Raw genomic sequence first — 18002 nt, 5'->3', positions numbered from 1 at the left:
TAAGTAATATTACTTATTACTCTGTTCCATTTTTATCAAATAGTTTAAAAACAATTTCCTGTAATCTGTGTTCTGTTTGAAATAATAATCATGACATGGAATTTATTTTTTCACATTTTAGCAGTGTTCATTGTACCAGATAAAGTCAGGAACGTGTTTGTATTTTCATTCAAACAATAGCAAGAGCTTTAATTGGATGTAACAGTCTCAATTGAGAATGTTCATCATTGAGCATTGCATAAATGTCAGTTTTTATTTATTGCTTAAAAAACACCATTAGAGTCTTTAAAATTATTTAAAAGTGGCATGTAATACTACAGTGAAAGAATCACATGCTTGTGAGTGACAAGCATTTCTGTAACGTTATGTTAGTATTGAGATGTTTGATGTAGACGCCCAACTACCACGACAAATGATAAAAACAATGAAGGTATTCCAAATTATAGTAGTATCAATCATTGGGTTACCCCAATTAGATTTTGCCCTATTAATATTCTCTGTTTATTGGTATTTGCAATAACATATAAAAACAACTGTAATTACAATATGTTGTAGTGGAATTGATACTAGAAATCTAATATTATTAATTATAAATCTTGAACTTGGGCAGTACCGTAGGAAATTGTCTCTAAATGGGCAGCTGCTTTTCTGTTAATTGATCTGAATAAAAGTTGTAATTGAGGTATAAAGACTTCTTTGTTAAAAGTTCAAAATTTTACTAATATATTTTTAATTTAAGTGTGATTGAATGGGAAATGGGAAAGGTTTCCTTTTTATAAGGAGATGACCATTATTTTGCGTAATTATAAAAAAAAACATTAGTTGTTTGTGAGAAGAGACATGAATCTCTGAAGTACACCACTGTATCATTTATTTATTTTTATTTTTATTATATAGTTAAAGCTGTAGTTGTAAGTAGAGTACATTTTTTTATTGTTTAAGTATCCAGTTAAATTTTAGTTTGATGTTTTATTCACCTGAAAAAAGTTATACAAATGTTTTCAATGTATATTATACATTATTTATGTTAATTTTTTTTTAATTTCCAGCAATATCAACAATCTCCAGTTGCCCCTGCTTCCTCACCGTCAGAATGTGATATTGTTTGCCCCAGAGGGCCACCAGGTTTCAATGGTACTGATGTAAGTTTTAAGTAAACAAAAAAAGAAAAAAATTGATGTATTATACTGATGCATGTCATTAAAAAAGATTTATGCCATCTACAGATCAAATTTCATTTGTACTATGTGATATAAATACTGATTGTGTTGCTACTAATATTGTTGTATTTATTGAAGAAACTGGTTTTTATAAATATGAGAGTTTATTTTCAGTTGCTAGAGTTGCTTTATTTTAAGTAATTCTAACTAGATGAGTAGTGTTTTTATTTCTACAAGAAGTTGTAAGAATCACGGATACCTTGGAGAGTTTTCATCCTTTTTTCTTTGATAAAATAATATTTACTGGAAGAATTGGTTTTCAGTTTTGATTTCTAATATTTTCTCACACATAATTGTTAGAGTTTTTCTTACATTTCTTGTTATTTAGGTCAGTTTATATAAAAATGAATTGTTTGGTTTGAAGTAGTATAAGAATTCTGGTCTCCAATGTTTTTCATATCTAAAAATTAATAAATTGGTGATATAAAAAATTTTGTAAACAGTTGAACAATAAATCAAGAATTTCTCCTTTAAAATGATTGTTCTGGAAAGCCAAATACACAGGCATTTCTTCTACAACTAGTTTATGTGGTAAAGTTTTTCAGTTGAAAGTACTTTTTGATTTCTCACAATTCTTTTAGTAGTGCTCATGGTTCCACACGATGATTGATTATCTTTAAGAAGAAATCTGGGCTCATTACACCTGGATTTATTTTTTGTTATAACACAATAAAATTGTTACTTTCTAAACTTCTAGTGGACATGTTCATTTTGTTGCTGGTGAGATATCACAACAATTTGACCAGTTTTTGAGTCATTTGTTCAGCTCTTTAATTTTTGGTGACACTTATGTTATTTTAACTCCTTTTATTTACTGGTTTTAACTCTTTAATTTTGTGTGTTTTTTGCTGCATATATTAACAAAGTATTATTTATGTTAACAAATTTTTTTTGTTATGCTGATTGTGTTTGTTATTTTATGTTTTAATTCTTTGTTTGATGTTTCATTGAATTTATTTGATCTTAATAAATAATTTTTAAATACTTTTTATTTAATATCTGGAATGAATACTTATGAATATAAGGTTATTTAACATTATTTATTTAGGTCAGTTTATATAAAAAATGAATTGTTTGGTTTGAAGTAGTATAAGAATTCTGGTCTCCAATGTTTTCCATATCTAAAAATTAGTTAAATTGGTGATATAAAAAATTTTGTAAGCAGTTGAACAATAAATCAAGAATATCTCCTTTAAAATGATTGTTCTGGAGAGCCAAGGTCTGGAAAGCCAAGGTTGTTCTGGTTATTTAAGGTTATTTTTTTACAGCTGTAAAAAAATTTCTTGTAAATATTCATAAAATCAACTAGTATTATTTATCAATTCATTCATAAAATAAATTCAGATGTAAAGAAAACTAACATTAATTTGATATATGTATATATATATTTTTTTTTAAATTTAAACAAGTATTTCCAAATGTTTATGTCCTAAAATTTTAGTAGTTGAATTTTGTTGAGATCGTTCTAAGAAATAAAATTTGTTTTCATATGTTGAGAACATGAAATATTGCTGTTAAATATAAAAATATAAATTTTGTACTCATATTTGAAATCCTTAGTCATATTTTTTATTATATGAGTATCACTAGAGTACACAGAATAATATCTTAAAAAGTTTTAGAATTTTACACTAAAAATATAAAAAGTATAAAAATTGGATGAATTTAAAATTTAGTAATTTGAGATTCAGTATTTAAAATGTTTACAAATTTTCTTAAAACAATTGGTTATGGATTTTGCGAGTTCAAAAAGCCAAAGTAATAATGTTCTCAGAATTATAGCTTAAAATTAGGTCCCTTTTTAGATTTACCTAAAAATACCTTTCTAATAAAGTTTCTGAAAAATGTTTAAAGGGAATCAACAATTTAAAAACTAAACAGGCTAATTTAATGAAAATTGATTGTCCATTTCTAAAATTTTGTCAAATTTGATTTTTCATTATTAATATTTAATCAGACAGTAGCAATTCATGTAATTTCTATTCAAACTTTTTATATTGGTCTTTTTCATTATTAAAAGAAAACAAAATAGACTATGTTTCTATATTTACTTATTGATAAAGATTTGATCAATCCTGCACTCCCAAAAAAAATTTTTGCTCTGAGAGTTCTTTTACAATTCGCTTATTTTTTCTTGAAATACATGGCAGTGTGGATATAATACATGATTAAATTTTTTTAAATTTGAAAATAAAATTTCAACTTTAAAAAAAAAATTAAAATGTAACTAGTATATATTAAGTGAAATTTAATTTCTTGCATTTGCGTTAAGGAACCTACTTTGCTTTAAGGAAAAACTTAGCATGGTAAAGGACATTTACCATGCTAAGTTTTTCTCAGGAACTGTTGTAAATATCTTCATGCTGGTTTTTGTTTTGAAAATAAATATTAAAACTTTTTACATGGTTTTAAAATAACAATAATTTGGGAAAAATTAAATGTCTACTAATATTATGTTTGGATTTCTGCATATATTTATTTTAAACATGTTGAATGAAGTTGTTGTTAAATAATATCAAACTTTTATGTTCCTGGCAATGGTTAATGTGTAATAATTTCAGTTGACTAATGTAAAATAAGGTTGTAAGAGAATGTAAGTGATGAAACAGCAGCAGTACTGATTATTTTTGACCATTTTCAAGTCCTTTTATGTACAGTTGATTATGTTTGTGTATAACTGTATCTACAAGTCATCATTTTTTATAAATGATGATGCCATCTCTCAGGCAATCTTCTAATTCAACTCTTTCTTACCAATTAGGAGAATTCTTTTTCATTTTTTATACTAAGGGAATTGTTATATCTCATTTTCTATTATTAATAAAAATTATTTGATTAGTTTAATATAAAAATGTATACAATTATTTACAAGTTATAAAGAAAATGTATTTATGCAGTATGATTTTCATTTAATTATATTTTATAAATTATTTCACAGTTTAATTATAATATATTTGAGAAATGTTTTTATAATATATTTGAGAAATGTTATTTGAGAATGTTTTTGATGCAGTTTTATCGTAGTTATGAATTTTTATTTGTAAATTATATGTCGTTTCCTGAAGTGATTTTCATGAAACAGCAACTGTATTGAACATGTTTTGTGTGTCGTTTATGTTTTGTGTTGTATATATGTCTTTGTATTTTTATGTTAATGCAATGTTTTCTTTCTTCTTTTGTTGAATTTAACACAACCTTTGTCAGGGGATACCTGGACCTCCTGGTCCTATTGGAGAACCTGGAGTTCCAGGGTTTCCAGGAAGAACTGGGCTTACTGGACCAAGAGTAAGTAACTTCTTTACTAATATTTGTCACTTGTGTTAGTTTGTTATGTTAGCAAATGTATTTATTTTTTTAACATAAAAATATAGTAAAATGAGTTAAATATTTGTTAAATATAGTAAAAATGGACCAAAGCAGGGTGTAAATAAGTAAGGGGCATTGACATGTTTATTTTTACTTAATTGTCAAGATTCTGCAGAGCTGTAGCAAACAGATTGATCTGTAGAATGTTGTAAGAGGGTAAAATGGGATTTTCTGTTAAAACTATTGATTTAAAAAATGAACCTTTAAATGTAAAATTTCCTGCAGTTTTTTCTTTTTCTAAAAATATTAGTTATGATATTTTCAAGGTTTTGTGTTTTCTGATCTCCTGTTAAAAGTATTTCTTTCTGTAGTTTTTTTATGATTATCTATAATATAATCTTAGAAAAAAAAATTTTAATTATAATTTTTAGAAACGATATTTTCCTACAATTTGCACTTATTTTCTTTACTGTACTTTCAGAATAGTAGCATCTTAAGCAATAAAGAATTAACGGTGAATTTGAAGGTAATAAAAAGAAAGAAATGCAAATTTTTGAAAACCATTTTTCTTTGTTTTGTTTCTTTTTCCTGTTTTTTGGTTATAAACACAGTAATTGCAATGAACTTATTTTTTGTATACTTAAGAGGATGGGTAAAAAACAAACTTAAAATGTCATTACTCATTTACTTGTTACTGTACAGAGTGAAATAAATGTAAAAAAATCCTAAGAATTTTGTTAGTTTTAAATAAGATTAATTTTTTTTTCTAAAATCAATAGTTTTTGAGATTTTTTGTAAAAATTCTCACTTTATATCTTTCTCTCTTGATCAACATTTCGCAGACTGTTATTTGCTAGGATTATCCAGATTTCTAATGAATAAAACTAAAGTCAAAAAAAAAAAATTACTTACTTAAAGGAAATTATACTACTACTTTATTATATACTATCTTTATATATCTATTATACTACTTGTAAATTGTAGTATTTGTTTGCTTTTTCCAAAACTTTCATATGCTTAACATATACAATTTTTTTTTTGTTTTCAAAATGTTTTTGAATTATTTATTAAACAATTTGTTAGAAATAAATAAAAGTTTAACTTTGATTTTGCATATTTTGTTTTATTAGTAAGATTAGTAAGTAATAAGGATTATTTCACATTTTAAATTTTCTCTTCATTTATTCATTTATTATGAAAACAGTATTTTTATGCAGATTTGCCTTATAAGGTGCCTTGTTCTTTGTTTATTATCAGTTCACATTTTTTTTTAAAGTTGCATCTGGAACTGTAAAAAGTAATTTGCTTTGTCATAAGATTAAGTTAAAATTTACATTCATTTTTAAGTTAAAAATTTGTTAAAAATAAATTTATTGAAAATAAATTCCTGAAAAATTTATTGAAAATATGAAAATTTGTCAATGGATATTTTATTACAGGGACTTGCAGGACCTCCTGGAGTACCAGGCTTAAGAGGTGTACCTGGACCAATTGGACCTCAAGGAATAGATGGTATAATTGGATTGAAAGGTGATAAGGTAAATCTGTTAAGGTTAATTTTTTCAATTTTATTTGACTTTTTTCTTGATCTATGACAAATAACCTATTGATGGGATAGTCTTAATATTTCTGGTGTTCAGTCATTACAACAGCTATTCTGTTTTGCTGCTAAATTCAAGAATGGTCCAAATAAAAGAACAGTAATATTGTAAAGAAAAAATGCTTAAGAGCAGTTTAAAAAAAAATAAAAATCTGAAACCATTTATATAATTGAATGATCATCATAAATATTTAAAGTAAAAAAAAAAAAACAAACAGTACTTAACATACTACTACAAAAGCATATTTCTATCTGTATCCAATATAATATGTGATTTTTGAATCTTTCATTGACAGTGCTTGAAATTATTTTACTCTGTAATAATCCAATTAAAAAGCATTGCAATTTGGTCAGTGAGCCAATCACATCAAAGTAAGTATATGGGTTAATAAATATGTAACATTTTAATGTAAATACTGATAACAGTATTTAACAGGTTTTTAATTGTTTGTATAGAAAAAAACTTCTTTTTATAATTATGGTTTGAACTTTTTAGGACTATATGAGGTCTGTTCAAAAAATACGTAGACTGTTTGAATTGCTCGGGTCCAGTTGGTTGCAGTCAAATACACTTGACGTCGCCATGTTCGTACAGATCAACTGATTACAACGCAGATTTTTGATAGCAAATATCATTATTGGTTGCTTAGCTGTACGGTTGTTTGTGAAGTGTGTTTTTTTGTTTGGCGGATTTTAGAATGAGTGACCTGAACGAGCAATGAGTTGCTGTGAAATTTTGTGTTAAACTCGAAAAATCTGCGAGTGAAACTTTTGATATGATCAATACGGCTTACGGTGATGGTGCTATGAAGCTTGCAACATGTTTTAAGTGGGAATGACTTTTTAAGGTGGTTGTCAGTCGATTGAAGACGATGAGTGTCCTGGATGTTCTTCTACGTCAACTGACGACTCACACATAGACAAAGTCAACACCCTGGTTTGGGCAAATCAACGTCTGACCATCAGAGAGCTTGCTGAAGAGTGTGGGATATCAGTTGGATCATGTTACGAGATTTTGACCGAAAAATTGAAGATGCACCGTGTTGCTGCGAAATTTGTTCCATGCCTGATGACGGACGACCAAAAAGCCCATCGTGTCCAGGCTTCTCAAGAATTGCTTGAACGTTCAGAAGAAGATGAAAAGTTCTTGTCAAGGATCATAACAGGTGATGAATCTTGGGTGATCGAAACAAAGGTTCAATCGTCCCAGTGGGTGGGTGAAACATCACCCAGACCAAAAAAAGGTTGTCAAGTACGCTCCAATGTGAAGGTGATGTTGACAGTTTTTTTGATGCTCAGGGCATAGTCCACCACGAGTACCTCTCCCAAGTCTCCACAGTGAACCCGACTTACTACACTGAAGCTCTCAAACGTATGTGGGATGCTATCTGGTGGAAAAGACCAGAAATGTGGAGGAGTGGTGACTGGTTTTTTTATCACAACAACGTTCCAGCCCGCTCAGCCCTCAGAACTCATGAGGTTTTGACCAAACACTTGATCACTGTTCTTCCCCACCCACCCTACTCACCTGACCTCACTCCTTGTTCCCCAAACTCAAAAAACCTTTGAAAGGAAGAAGATTTGAGACGATTCCCAAGATTGAAGCAAATGCGATGAAGGAACTGAAGAACATCACAAAAGAAGCGTTCCAGGACTGTTTCCAAGAGTGGAAACATCGATGGGATAAGTGTGTGCGTTGGGGAGGAGAGTACTTTGAAGGGGACAAGTAACAAAACAAGTAACTTCTAAATAAAGTACATTTTGTTTTATGATGTTTGTCTATGTATTTTTTTTAACAGACCTCGTACACGTGTGAAGAAGTGTAATAGACATGTGATAACACTTATTAAAAATGAGTAATTGCTCATTTTCAAATTTGCTTTAGAAATTATGTAGCTAGAAGATCTTTTTATATAAAATGTAAGTGATATTGATCATTTAAAATCTTGACTCTGTCTGAGAAAGGTACGGCACAGTTATCTCTGAAAAGATCTTGTGCAGATATAATTTTCACATAATTTTGAAAGTGAGTTATTAATACATTTTAACATTAAAAAAAAAGAAATTATAATAACAATAATTTTAAAAAAATAGTCTATTGTAATGTAAAACTGACTATATTTAATAAGTATGATTTTACTTATATGCTCAGTAAAAGTAAATACTTTTTATTCTTTTGTAGGGTGAACCAGGAATTAAAGGAGAAAAAGGTGAAACATCTTCTTACAATTATGATATTATTGGAACAGTGGTAAGATTATTTTTTTTTTAAAGCACATGTTCATATCTTGTCTAAGTATTGTTTTTGATAGAAAGAATGATCGTTATAATTTATAAGAAAAGTAGAAAACATAAATATAAGTATAAAAACAAAGCTTAAAAAGAAATATTAATGATAAAAGATTAAAAAAACCAGTACTCAATACAGTACTACAAAAGCATATTTCTAGCCGTGTCCAGTACAATACAATTTTATCTTTCATTTAATATTTATCAGTAATGTATGGAATTACCTTATACTGTAATCAATTGAAATGTATTATTATTGCTATTCTTATAATTTGTATACTTTACTGGAATATTTGTATATCAAGAAAATAACCTGTATTTTTTACTTCATAGAGGAAGTAAAACAGAATAAAAGCAATCACTTTTTAAAATTTACTATTGGATTCAAATTTAAATGTTATTGTCACTTCTTTGTTCATACTGTGGATTCTATCAGAAAGACTTGTTAAACCTGTTCAATTTTTCCTGAGATTTGGCCAAAAAAGTCATGGAAGTATATTCAGCAACCCCATTAGTTTTACAATACTGTAAAAACACTGTAAATGTTGTTTTCATGAGTTTGTTACATATTATCTAAAATGATCCCATTTGGATATCAGAAATTGTTTTCAAATTTCTACTTTCTGATTAAAGTTCATTTTAGGAAACAAAATGAAACACAGAGAGCTAGGTTTGACAATTAAGTTGTGGGGGATCACTATGCTGTTGTGTAAAGAAAGCTTTGTGCTTTCAAGGGATGTGAATTTGGCACAATGAAGGTAAGTGAGTTTTGCTATGCCAAAGTCTGTCTTTTTGTTGTTTGTTTTTTCTCAAGCATTTCAGAACACTGTAATAAAAGTAAATGTTGACTAGTTTCAGGAGTTTTAAATTCACATTAGGGTAGACCTGCTGTATTTTTTGTTTTGACGAATATGAGTTGTTTCGTAGTAATGATTATTGCTAGTTTTCCTGACTTTTACCATATATTCAAGTATGAAAGCAACAAATGTTCAGAATTTTCATCACAGTCTCTTGGATAGCTATATTACCGATGTTAATGTTATCAAGCTCATGGATTATTAGGCGATTATTTTTTGTGAACAAGTTTCCAAATGTTTAATTTATTTTCTGCTGTTTTGCTGGTCTTTAGTCACTCAGTATTCTCCTTTTCTTCAACTGCACTGGCCTGCAGTATGCATGCTATTCAGAAACAATTGTCTGGCCTAAATAATACTTGTAAAAATTTTGATAAAATATTACAAATAGATGATTCATCAAGTTTCAGCTTCATGGACATATTGCATATTTTGGCATCCATAATTATTTAATTTAACATAATTTTAACAGGTTAAACAGGTTTAACAGGTTGGAATCTAATGAAAAAACTTACATAAAAACATGTTCATACTGAAAAACATGTAAGAAGCTTTCTTATGACTCATTTTCTTTATTTGAATCATTTACAAAACTATTAGTCATATTCTTACTATTATCATGTTCTGACCAAAGTTATAAATGTTGCTGTTGGATTAATAGAATGTATATTTCAACTGTTGAAGAATAATTTTCTACTCAAATTATTATTTTTTATTTGACTTGCACTTATGTGGTTAAAATTTGATGAAGTTTCTGTTTACGTTATCATAATATTGGTTAGGATAATTCATAGCTTGTATTGCTTAATGTGTAATTCTGGATAGAAAAGTGCCATTAGTTTAAATGTCAGTTTTTTTGCTCATTATGATCATTCAGTTGGATATCATCTTTTTTTTGGAAACATTTTTATCTAATGTTTGAAAAATTGTGTAAAAGAATTTGATGTGTTTTTGTTTTGTTTGTCTTCATAATGTTGGGTCTCATAGAAAATCAGTATTCTTTCCAACTTTGTTTCTGCCTTTTTTCTCTCAAGCTTTTTCTCTTTGATACACTCTGTCCTATTTCATTTATCTTTCTTTTGCCATTTTCCCATTCACTTTTTACATCATAAACTGTTTATAGATTACAATTTTTCTTGCTTGTGTATAACTAATATTTTTGTTTGTTTCCTCATTTATTTATACTAGTTTTATTTCATTATTTAAATTCAGCCTGTTCTACATATACAGTGTCCCATGTTGTGATTTTACAGAATGCAATCTGGATCTAATTATGATCAACCTATTTTGTATGGATTTTAATTTAATTGTGTGCCAAATGACCACTGAGGTTCTATTGTGGGATTCTTTTGTCTTGGGAAAGTTTGGATTGTGGCTTGAAATGATCATCTGCTAAATATTATTTATCCTACAACTTTTATTATCAGATATCAATCTGTCATTTCTTCTGATGAAATGATGGCTGTTCCCGTCTAAAGAGGTACATGCCAGCAGAAAGAGAAGATAAGTTGAAATCAGTTTCTTCCTCTTCTTTGATAGCCCAGATTATTTGAGCTAATTTGGTACTGCCTAAACTGTTTCAACTGTTACTTTTTTTAAGTTTTCTTATTCTGTTTTATTAATGAAATACAAAAAAAATTATTTTGTTTTTATATTATTTTGTAATTAGGGGCCTCAAGGACCTCCAGGATTGAAAGGGGAACGTGGTGAAATTGGGCCACCAGGATTATTTGGAGTACCTGGCAACAGTGGACCTCCTGGAACAAAGGGAGAGCCAGGAGTTCCTGGTAGAGATGGTATTCCAGGAACCCCAGTAAGTGTTTTCTTCAGAACTGTTATAGAAAATTATTTCTTCACATTAAAAAAAGTTACTATTTTTTTTTTAATAACTATTTTAAACACAAATATTTGTAATTTTAATTAAAATCATTGCTTAACCATTTTGCATAATCTCTCTCATATTATTAATACTACACTTCATTTAATTGATATAGTTAGTAAAAAATTATGATCATCATCATCCAATCATATTCCTCTAGGATTATCGAGTTCTACATAATCTATGAAAATGTATTTGTGACAGTGATATGATGTGAACTTTCAGTGAAAACTTTCTATATCAGTGGATTTTTCCAAAGATATATATAAATAGATTTTACCATGGGTCTAAGTAATTGAGTCAGGATACTTTTCTTACTGCATCTAGACTGTTATTTAGGAAGACTGACCTGTTAAAATAATCTGGGTGAAGGAATAAGTGAAGTTTTCTGAAGAAGAGTTTAAAATTAACCATAATATTTGATTGGACAAATTAGAATTATTTTTACATGATTCCTAAAATCAGTGAGAATCTGTTTTCTCATAGTAAACTATCATGTCTTAACACAGCAATAGGTATTTATTAGGATCATTATAAGAAATCTAAAGATTTTTTTTTTTGAAAATAGAAGTGCCAAATATTTCTACCATTTGTTTAGTAATGAATCCCAAATAATTTGCAATATCTTTGCGGAACTTACCCATAATATTTGCTGAATGTTATATGTGAATGGGAATACAGAATTTCCCTTAGATTATACCATGTATATAAGCATGTGGCTGAAGGGAACTGTACATATTTTTAGACCTACATAGGAAAACAATCTGTTGGAGGGAGTATGTTGTGTTTCATCAAACACTAAAATTTGGTGGATTGAAGTATTTGTAGGCTATTGCTGGACTCATATTGTTGGAATTATCTACTGCCTGTAATTCAGATGTGATGTGTTCCAACATATACTTGTATATAGCAAACTACTGGCTTTTTATAACCATCATTTCATTATTTTATTAAAAAAACATATATAATATATCAATTAATTTAAAACAGTTGAAAATGAGAAAATAACTTAATGCTTAACAGATAACCTTTTTTCTGAAATGAAAATATCACCATTAAAGGTTTTGTAAATAAAGTATTAATTTTCTTAGAATTTTTAAATTATCTTACATTCCGTTTGATTAGAAGACAGGTGTTGAGTTATATTGAATGCTTTTTTAAATGACTGTACCTGTATTAATTGCTACCAGGTTTTATATGAGGTTGTGATGAAACCTCATATTCTGAAAACATGTTCATGCAGTAACATGTTAACATGTTAATTTTTATGAAATTATAATTGTTAACATCACATTAAGCTATCGAGCCAGAGGAAAAAGTACGGCTAGTGTATTTGTAAATATTTTACAAATCTGGTCTTTGGAAAAAATTAAGTCAGTATGTTAATATATAATAACTTATATGGATTAACTGTTACCAATGTTAGAGCATAACCTAAGTAGATGTTCAATGAATCCCCCCTTTTTACTTCAGTATACCATTTGGCCTGTCTGACCACTGAACTTTAAATATGGTTAAATATTCTAGGAATTTGTCAAATTCAAATTTGGCAGCAATTGTTTATCATAGCTCTTAATTCCTTGGGTGTTAACTTGTGTAACATATGCCTTTTAGTGTCCCCATAGGTAAAAATTCATTAGATTTAAATCTGGTGAGCAGGTAGGCCAAACTACTGGCCCACAAAATTAATATATCTATCTAATGTGTAATAACTGGCCATTGTTAACGAATATAGTAGCATAAATTTCTGCTCTTAAAAGCGGATAAATTTTAGCTTTTTAGTTGAAAGATCCTGGGTAATATTCCCGGTCGGGCGTGGTATTTTTGTACACGATACAAAAATTAATTTCTTATTCAACAGGAAAAAAAAGTAATTTTAGTTGAGGATAAACCTACAGTTGCTAGTATATATAAATTAATGAAAGAAGTCATATTACTGCTAAATTTTAATCTGTGTTTATTAAGAGAATATTTAAAAGAAGATTTTTTCAGGGTCAGCCTGGTTTCAGTAATGGCTTAGATTATAATCCATTACCAGGACCTCCTGGATTACCTGGTTTAACAGGAGAAAAAGGAGTTCAAGGAGAGAGAGGTGAACCAGGATTAAGTGGAGAAAAAGGCAAGTTATAAAATTCTTAAAAATTGATTCCATCCATCTTTTAAATGTAGATTGTTAAAAAAATTATCCACATTTTATATATTAAAAATCCTATTATTTTCTTTCATTTATTTTTAAAAGTTTTCTCTATATTTAAAGGTGAACAAGGTGAACCTGGTGTTTCTGGAAAAAATTGTGATTGTTCAGAATTTGCAACATCATTAAGTGAAGAAAGTTTTACTGGAGCACCTGGAATTCAAGGTCCACCTGGGAATACTGGGCCTCCTGTAAGTAAAAGTTTTTTTTTGGAATTTTTTATTACACAAGCATTAAATCCTTTTTTTAATCATTTTATCAGTAATTTATTTCCTTAACCTTTTTAATAATAATTAACTGGAACAGAATAATTGTACTGTGAGTGTATGTGTGCTGGCACAGCGCATACTATATTAGGTGATTACATAAGTACACATGTTATCAAACAAGGAGACAAATCAGACTAGAAGTCTTCAGTTGGGTCATAACTCTTTTTTCTTAAGTTTTAACAGAAATAGTTTTGATTTGCCAAAATTTCATATTTAAAAAATTTTCCTCTTTTTGGACCTCCCTACAGTTTTTTTTAGATGTATTTGTTAACGTTAGGACTATGCTGAATTCAATTTAAATCAACCTTTTACAGGTATAGGTTGTAAAATCCTGATAATGAAGGGTAATAAGTAAGTCTTTTAAAGTGAGCGGACCTAAAGCATAGAAAAGATTAGTTTATTCAGTTAGTACGATAAAAGTTTAAGGTATTTGAATTTAATAAAAGATGTAATATATCAACCCAACTGATCTGTTTTTAAAGATATTTTAACAAAATATTTATTTTTAGGAATTCATGTTCTTCCTCTTCATTTCATGAAAGAGAAATGATACAACTGTCATCTGCTTCATTACTTTATATTTTCTAATGTTGGTTACTATTTATTGGTAAAATATTTATTATTTGGGGGTAGCCAAAATATAATATCCAGTGGAATGTAACAGGAGAACAAAATGTTGCTCAAAGTGAAAGGTACTGCCATTTGTAGATTTATTTCCTTACTGCTAACATCCAAGATTCATTGACACATGCGTTTCATTTATGTTCAAAACAATTCTTGTTTTGTTGAAAGTAGCCAGCATTGAATAAAGTATAAGTTTATATTTATAAACAGATAGTGGTCAGTAAAGTAAAAGAAAAAACTTAGATTTTGAAAACAAAACAATGTATTGAACAAGTTGGTCTGAAAAAAAGTTTCATCATATTTTCTGAATGTTGTACATGTTAAATAGACCAAATAAAAAGTATTATAATTCTTAAGTTACCTAAATTTTATGAGTTCATGTAATATAATGAGCAGGTAGTTCAGTAATTATGAATGTTCAGTATAATGGTTATTCCTTAATCATTAGAACTCATTAAAATATATTTTTACTTTGTATAAAATCATTCAATATCTATAGTTTAGGATATTTTAAAATGACTCATGACAGTTAGAAATATATGGATTACTAATAAGTAAATGTTAACTGCTATCTATTTAGTGCACATTATTTTGTAAACATTTCCATAGCAAAACAGTGTTGCCTTAAATTATGTGTATAATAAATAGCAAACTCAGTTTGTATTATGTATATGTATGGGATACGCAGTAGAAGTATATTATTAAATGTCCTACATTAAGGTATGACAGGTTGATTGGTTAAAAAACATTATATGAAAATAAAGTAATAAAAATCATTCACCAGAAATATTGTTATCAGAAATAGCATTATTGTTGAAAACTGGAGCCAAGATTTTGACATTTGGCTTCAAGATTTTGAAGTATGTGATGATGTAAAGATGTATTCAGCAGATGAGATAATGTATTGCATAAGTGATATATGTCCAAAATGCATGAGGCAGGAAACATTTAAATGCATGCAAAAAATATACTTAAATAAGATTAACGCAAAATATTTTATTCAATCATTTATTTTGGATTGCAAATATTTGTTACATTTTTTGTATTTAGTTCGTAAAGCACCTAAGTAGGTCAGACTAGCTTTGGCCATATAACCCAACAATATACAGGATGGGCAGACATCATCCTTTGTTTGACAACTTTTGACAGAGTGTGTAAAATGTTCAAAACAAGTTGAGAGTAATTTTAAGTCTCTTAATGGTCAGTATCAGTCTGCGAGTATATTATCACATGACATTCAAAGACTTGATTGGATTAGCTTAATTCAACAATAAGGATGCAATAAATAAAATAAGTTATTCTCTTTTGTGTGATAAAACAGCTCTAAAGTAATTTATAATATTAAATGTGATTTTTTTTTAAATTCTGTATGCATGTAAGATTTTCTTAAAATGAACTGGAATAGCTTTCTTACTTGTTTTTTCGTAAAATGATGTTCATCAGTGTGTCTGTTTCGATGTACTCGAACTGGCATCTATGCTGCTAAACATGATAAGAACAATGTGTTGTTTTCAATATTATTGCAATGCACGTATTTTTAATTATTATTATTAATTTGTATGTTTTTCCTTTAATTAATTTTCTTAAAAGAGTTTTTCAACCTGTGTTAAAATGTATCTTGTCTTATTATTATTAAAGTAATGTAATTACTTATTTTATATTTATTTTATATTAGGGTCCACCAGGAATACCTGGCATTCCTGGACTTAGAGGACAAGATGGCAAACCTGGTCCAGAGGGACCTCCAGGACCTTCTGGCCCACCTGGTCGACCTGGTGATTCGATCACTTATGCTGAATCTAATGATGTTATTGGCTCTATAGGGCCACCAGGTCCTCCTGGTTCGGTAAGTTTTTAATATCTCAATGTTTTTATTTGTTTGATTAAGTAAACACTTTTGTCGTCAAATCTATGCTGGCTGATAAAGTTGGTATGAAAGCACTAAACAGCACTATCCAGCATTACCGAGTGATGTATGAAGTTGTTAAAAAAAAATAACGAGAATATCTTAATTGTGTGCACTTATTTTGTCAATTGAGTTGACTTTTTTTTGTTTATTGGCAGTACTGTCAGAGATGTACATGTTAATTTTCATCCAGCTGCAATGTTTAGTTTGTGTTTGGCGAGCAAAAAAATGAGACATAATTTACTGTTTACAGTGATGTTTTTGTATGGTGTAATGTTGGATCAGAGAATTTGTTTAAAATTTTGCATTAAAAATGGGAATTAAATGCAGTGGAGTGTTTAAAATGTTGAAGCCTCAAATGCTTTCAGGAAGGCCGAGAAGGCATTGAAGATGATGTGATATCTGGGCATTCTAGCACATCAGTCACTAATGAAAATGTCAAAAAAGTTAAAGAGATTGTGCTTGCTAATTGCAGAATCATCAGTAGTAGGTTGCCAAAGAAATAGGAATTTTATACAGCTGATGCAAAGTGATTTTTACTTATGTTTTGAAAATGAAACAGGTTCAGCCAAATTTGTTCCAAAACTGTTAAATTTTCAACAAAAATAGCATAGTGTAATCATCACTGAATAAATGTTTACTGACTTCACTGATGATCAAACTTGCTCCAATGCATTATACTGAGACAAAATGTGAGTGTATGGCTATGATGTTGAGACGATAAAGGCTCAAACATCCCAATGAAAGTTTTCTGAGGAGCCAAGACCAGAAAAAGCATGTCAAATCCGGTCAGATGTGAAAGTCTTTCTAACTATTTTCTTCAACAACAATGGAATTGTTCATCATGAATTCCTACCGCAAAGTCATACAGTCAACAAGGAATACTAACTAGTAATTGTGTGCAATTTGCATAAGACAATCGAGGGAAAACCCCAAACTTTGGAGAGATAACTTGTGGATTTTGCATCATGACAATGCATCGGAGCATACCACTTAACTTATCCAACAATTCTTGGTGCAACATAACGCTGTTGTGATTGCTGATGCCGTGAACACCCTATTCTTCAGACATAACTTCTTTAAATCTCTTCTTATTTCTTGAACTTAAAGTCACTCAAGGACAGTTTCTCAACAATATATGAGATAAAGGTGAAATCGCAAACCGAGCTACCGTGATACCCAAAGAGGCATTTCACCAGTTTTTCAAACTGGAAGCTACATTGGCTAAGTGTATAATATCATAGAAGAACTAATTTGAAGGAGACAGTATACAGATTGAAAAGTGAATAAATATTTCATAGAAAATGAAAAATTCTTGTTATTTTTTGATCAAATCTTATATTAGTGACTCCCATCACTTAAATTTTTTTAAATTAATAAATAATTCCTGACAGTCTTTTAATTCATTAATAATTAATTACAGTATGGTAGATTTACAAAAATTATACAGTTCAAATCTGTGATTAATATAATTTTAACAGCAATTATATTTTTGCTTATTATTTTTATTTTTTAAGTATTCTCAATCAGTCATAAAAGTGTTCATTTTTATTAGTAATATTTTAATTTTACTTTTCTCCTATTAATAGTTATTGTGATTGTATTTTATTTATATATTTTTTTAATGACAAATATTACAAAAATTACATTTAATTATTGTTACTACTATTGAAATTGAAAGCTAATGAATGATATAGATGAAAATCTAACAATAGTTAACTTATTTGAAAATAACAAAAAATAAAGAAAAAGTAACTTCTTATAAATAAATAATCTAAAAGGAAAAATAAAATATTATGCAAGTTAATTAATTCTGTATGTAACCATCAAACATTTCAAATGAATCTGTATTAGACTTACT

The 18002-nt window shown here is 28.5% G+C and overlaps 1 protein-coding gene across 4 annotated transcripts in view; it reads left to right on the top strand.

Annotated features, from left to right (window-relative positions):
- The window catches only part of LOC142329810 (uncharacterized), a 117303-nt gene that overhangs the window by 57629 nt on the left and 41672 nt on the right, over positions 1-18002 (top strand). For all 4 annotated transcript variants that reach the window (XM_075374650.1, XM_075374651.1, XM_075374648.1 and 1 more), the window contains 8 exons: positions 1050-1142; positions 4425-4505; positions 5966-6064; positions 8309-8377; positions 10939-11082; positions 13141-13267; positions 13406-13533; positions 15911-16081. In XM_075374650.1, the coding sequence (XP_075230765.1) occupies positions 1050-1142; positions 4425-4505; positions 5966-6064; positions 8309-8377; positions 10939-11082; positions 13141-13267; positions 13406-13533; positions 15911-16081 (912 nt within the window). The remainder of the gene's footprint in view (positions 1-1049; positions 1143-4424; positions 4506-5965; positions 6065-8308; positions 8378-10938; positions 11083-13140; positions 13268-13405; positions 13534-15910; positions 16082-18002) is intronic.

The sequence above is a fragment of the Lycorma delicatula genome, chromosome 9, assembly GCF_047948215.1.
Source record: "Lycorma delicatula isolate Av1 chromosome 9, ASM4794821v1, whole genome shotgun sequence".
In the NCBI taxonomy this organism is placed as follows: domain Eukaryota; kingdom Metazoa; phylum Arthropoda; class Insecta; order Hemiptera; family Fulgoridae; genus Lycorma; species Lycorma delicatula.
This window is presented reverse-complemented; position numbering and strand designations above follow the sequence as displayed.